The sequence below is a fragment of the Scomber scombrus genome, chromosome 20 (assembly GCF_963691925.1).
Source record: "Scomber scombrus chromosome 20, fScoSco1.1, whole genome shotgun sequence".
NCBI lineage: Eukaryota > Metazoa > Chordata > Actinopteri > Scombriformes > Scombridae > Scomber > Scomber scombrus.
The window spans coordinates 269,281-274,041 of NC_084989.1; the positions used below are offsets into that span (position 1 = coordinate 269,281).

General features: G+C 42.0%; 1 protein-coding gene across 1 annotated transcript; it reads left to right on the forward strand.

The window, feature by feature from the left end:
- The first annotated feature begins 1,030 nt into the window (after positions 1–1,030).
- Positions 1,031–2,520, forward strand: LOC134002588 (zinc finger BED domain-containing protein 5-like). Its single transcript, XM_062441939.1, has 2 exons — positions 1,031–1,675; positions 1,795–2,520. Exons 1-2 carry the CDS (start codon positions 1,031–1,033, stop codon positions 2,518–2,520), a joined length of 1,371 nt encoding a protein of 456 aa, XP_062297923.1.
- Positions 2,521–4,761: the final 2,241 nt, after the last annotated feature.

The following is a 4,761-nucleotide window of genomic DNA, read 5'->3' on the forward strand; positions in this document are numbered from 1 at the left end:
TATTTTAAAAAATTCAGAATTTAAGAATAAATAAACCATTTTTGAGACCAAGTAACTTCTTTGTCATTATTCTCATTTAAAGAGAACAAAAGAGAGGTATTGATTCTTGATATGGTTTCATGCCTCATGCCCCACCCCCTATGAATACCAGTGGTGGAAAGTAACAGTACATTTACTCAAGTAGCCTACTGTACTTAAGTACAATTTTGAGGTACTTGTACTTTACTTGAGTATTTCCAATTGATGCTACTTTATACTTCCACTCCACTTCATTTCAGAGGGAAATATTGTAATTTCTACTCCACTACATTTATTTGACAGCTTTAGTTACTTTTCAGATGCAGATTTGACACAATGGATAATATAACAAGCTTTTAAAATACAACACATTGGGCCAGATGCAAGAATATGTTCGTATTTTTCTTCTTAAATCTGTCGTACTTTTCTCGTGAGGTGGAATTTACGAGTGTGTCACGTCGGATTCATCAAACACTCGTATCACCAGGAAACAGTCGTAAATGACCTTCGTAAACATGATGAATCCCACCTGTTCTAAATGAACGCGCGTTCAAGCTCAAGGATGAGATCAAGACATATTTAGGCAGAAATAACCGAACAGTAACTGTATGTGGCCTCCAATCAATTTTTGGCAGGTGAAAATGCACATTTTGTGTTGTAATGGTCCTTTAAAAGAGTTCCAAACTGTCCTGTGAGCTCTAGAGCAGTGGTTTTCAACCTATGGGCCGCGGCCCTCTGGTGGGCCGCGGAGGTATGGCAGGTGGGCCGCGAAATCCTTTTCTAAAAATCTAAAATATCATAGTTGTGTGGGACTGTGTGCCCAAAAATTAAAAAAAAGTTATTTCCTGAATTTTATGTATTGTTGAGTATGTCTTAAGAAGTATCTTTCAAAGCAAAGGGGGATGGTTGTGATTGGCTGCTGACTACAATCAGCTGCGGTTCGGACCGGTCGTTGTCATAGTGATGATAAAGCAAAGCTAGTTACCTAGCTAGCTTAAAAAAAAGCAGCAAAATGGATCGCTGGTTAGCAACAGGGCAACTTGAAAGAAGCGAGAGTAGTATTACAGATACAGAATCTACAAGTGATCATCCTGTTGCCAAACAAAAAAGAAAGGTCCGGCGAAAGTACAGCCATGAGTATCTGGGGTTGGGGTTTCATTGGACTGGCTCCGAGGCTGAACCACTACCGCTGTGTCTGGTGTGCTTGGAGACACTGTCAAATGAGGCTCTGAAGCCGTGTAAACTACGCCGTCATCTGGAAACAAAACATGGAAAGTATGTCACCAAGCCTCTTCAGTTCTTTGAGAACAAGCTGAAGGAATATCAGAGCAAGAAAAAAGTAATGGAAGGTCGGGCTATGGGCAATGACAACGCAATTGCAGTGGAAACATCGTACCTGCTGTCCGAGCTAATCGCTAAGACCGGAAAACCACACACTGATGGCGAAACTTTTCTTCTTCCAGGTACTAAAATTATAGTGGAGAAGATGTTGGGAGAGAAGGCATTACAGCCTATTAAACTCATTTCACTGTCGGACAATACTGTCAAACGCAGAATTGATGACATGGCAGACAATGTGCTAGATCAGCTGATACAGGACGTGAAAGCAAGCCGTTTCTATGCCATCCAACTGGACGAATCGACTGACATTGCCAACGTAGCGAACCTGCTTGCCTACATCCGATACGAAAAAAATGCGGAGATAAAGGAAGATTTTTTGTTTTGTAGACAATTTTTGACGTCCTTAACACTTTCATCCTTTCAAATGGCATTGAGTGGTCCAAATGTGTTGGGCTGAGCACTGATGGAGCGCGTGCGATGCTGGGCCAGCACAGCGGAGTAGTCAGTCGAGTGAAAGCGGTGGCCCCTCTCGCCAGCTCTGTCCACTGCAGCATACACCGCGAAGCCCTGGCTGCAAAGAAAATGCCACTGGAGCTAAAGACTGTTTTAGACCAAGCAGTGAAAGCCGTGAACTTCATCAAGAGCCGTCCACTGCAATCACATTTATTTGGCGTGCTCTGTGGAGAGATGGGCAGCGATCACAAGCAGCTGTTGTTACACACTGAAGTGCGGTGGCTGTCCAGGGGCAAGGTGCTGACGCGCCTGTTCGAGCTTCGAGATGAAGTGCGCCTGTTCTTCCTCAACTCAAAGTTTGAACTTGCACACTGCTTCAATGATTTTGAGTGGCTGGCTAAATTGGCTTATCTCGCCGACATTTTCAGCCACTTGAATAGTTTGAATCTAGCTCTTCAGGGGTCAGCTGTCAGCGTGTTCAATGTCCAGCACAAAGTGGAGGCAACCATAAGAAAACTCGCGCAGTGGAAGAAGCGAGTCGACCAGGGGAATTACGACTCCTTTGAAAACATGTCAGATTTTCTGACAAAGGAGGAGACACGGCTTCCCAACACCGTGACGAATGCAGTGAAAGAGCACCTGGAGGGTTTGAAAACACAGCTGCGCGAATACTTCCCTGCCCTCGACGCGCAGTGCAGTTGGATCTAAAATCCGTTCGAAGTTCAGGACGAGGCCCTTGCTGTCCTGAGCGCAAAAGAGCAAGACGGACTGTTGGATCTCTCCTGCGACACCGCATTGAAGCTGGTGTTCTTGCACAAGCATCTGATAAACTTTTGGCTGCATGTTGCCTCTGAGTACCCAGACCTGGCCGACAAAGCTGTGCGATACCTGATGCCCTTTCCAACGACGTACCTGTGTGGAGCGGGTTCTCTCCATTAGTGGCCGTGAAAACCAAGTACAGAAACAAACTGAATGTTGAGCCAGATCTTCGACTTCGACTTTCATCCATTGAGCCAGACATTAAGTATCTTGTTGGCACCATGCAACACCAGCCTTCACATTAGGTGCAATGTTTTGCTTTGCAATCATTTTCTCGGCAGATTATTGTTTATTAATACATAAATCGGTTGGCATAGTAGGCCTAATACAAAGTAGTGATTTGCTAAATATTTCTGAATATTGAGTTCCCTGCATAGGCCTACTTCATATTAAGTTCAGTCCTTCTAGCCTACCTGAATGTTGACTTTTTCCACATTACAATAACATGCAATGTTAAGATTTCCCAATAACTTGAGATTAATACAAAAGTGATTTGTAGGACTAATATTGTTGAATACACAAGTGATCTTCCTACTCCATATGTTCAGTCCTAAGCCTAAATGTTGAAAATGTTTATTTTATATTTTTCAATTCAAAGTGATTAAAAACATTTTTTAGTTTTAATTACCCTGTGAAGAAGTTGAGAATACAAAGGTGATTTATAGGCCTAGGCTACTGTAGGCCTACACAAGTGAACTTCCTGCATAATTCATATTAAGCTCAATCTTAGGTCTAAATGTTGAATTTTCACATTAAAAATATACTTAATGCCATGTTATGATTTCCCTGTGAATATGCTGAGAATACAATTGAGAATATATTGTTAAATACACAAATGAGCTTCCTGTATACTCCATATTAAGTTAAGTCCTAGGCCTAAATGTTCATTTTGTTTCACATCAAAATCATCTAATAAAAATGCTTTGTTATGATTTTTTGGCCTTTTTCATAATTCAAATCAGTCCCAAAGGTTACATTTTCCACATTAAAATGGCAGTGGTCTCAAAATGCATTAATTTGCTTCGGTATCATTTATTGGGTCAAAGGTGGGCCGTGGACATTTAGGAGATTTCCAAGTGGGCCCTGAGCTGGAAAAGGTTGGGAACCCCTGCTCTAGAGTTTATATTATGAAGCTCAAGAATGAGATCAAGTCATATTTAGGCAGAAATAACTGCATTTGGCCTCCAATCAATTTTTGGCAGGTGAAAACTGTTTGTTATTTTAATAGTAGGCATAAACAATAATATTAGATATACAAAACACATCCAAACATGGGAAGCAAATACTACGTAGGGCACAGATCAGATAAAAAACAATGCAGAGTCACGAGGATCATTGCAAAAGTAGTTTCTTTATTGAAAACACACCCATAAATCAAACATACTGTAGAGACATGTCTATCACGTAATTGCCATGCCTCATTTCGCTACAAACTACACTTCTTTTGGGCACAGTTGTGATAATGTGTTATAATTGTTTGTATATGCATATTATGACCGTTTAATCAAAAGAAAATTAGACGTTTTATAGCGCTACCGCTCAACGGGCTGCTTTGCGCGCTCCCGCGGCCACAAATCAGATTCTGGCAGACGATCACTTTTTGGCACGACACCTGTCTGCTGTCAGCACAGACCTGCTCACACCCGGGATGACAACGCAGGGCAAGCCGGCAGAAGAAGTTGGAGATGAGGGTACCCGTGTGGAGGTGTTATGTGTTCATTAAGTGATTATCATATCTTGCTTATAGTATATGATGTCAACCCCCCCCCCCCGGAAAAAAATGGAGTTCCCCCAAAAGACATGATATCGTTGGCACACTGCCATTAGACAATTAGACAGTAACAGTCGTGTTTTATTGCTTTGGAGGACTGCAAGTTGGTCGTGCGTGAGAGGTACGACAGGTCTGCACCACTCGTACATTTTGTTCGTACCTAAGAGAAAATCCAAAATACGAGGAAATTGGTGAATGCGGCAAATCCTCGTAAATCACTCGTACACATGGTTTAAGAACGAATCTGTGCGTACGAGTGGTTCTTGCATCTGGCCCATTCAATGGAGTTCTACAAATGACCTGTGGAGGGCAGTAACGATTTTGCTGCAAATTTCACCAGAAGCATTTTTTTTTTTACA

Coding starts and splice junctions, on each gene's coding strand:
- LOC134002588 (XM_062441939.1), top strand. CDS start 1,031: ATGGATCGCTGGTTAGCAACAGGGCAACTTGAAAGAAGCGAGAGTAGT. Junction 1,676..1,794: donor AATCGACTGACATTGCCAAC/GTAGCGAACCTG, acceptor AATGGCATTGAG/TGGTCCAAATGTGTTGGGCT.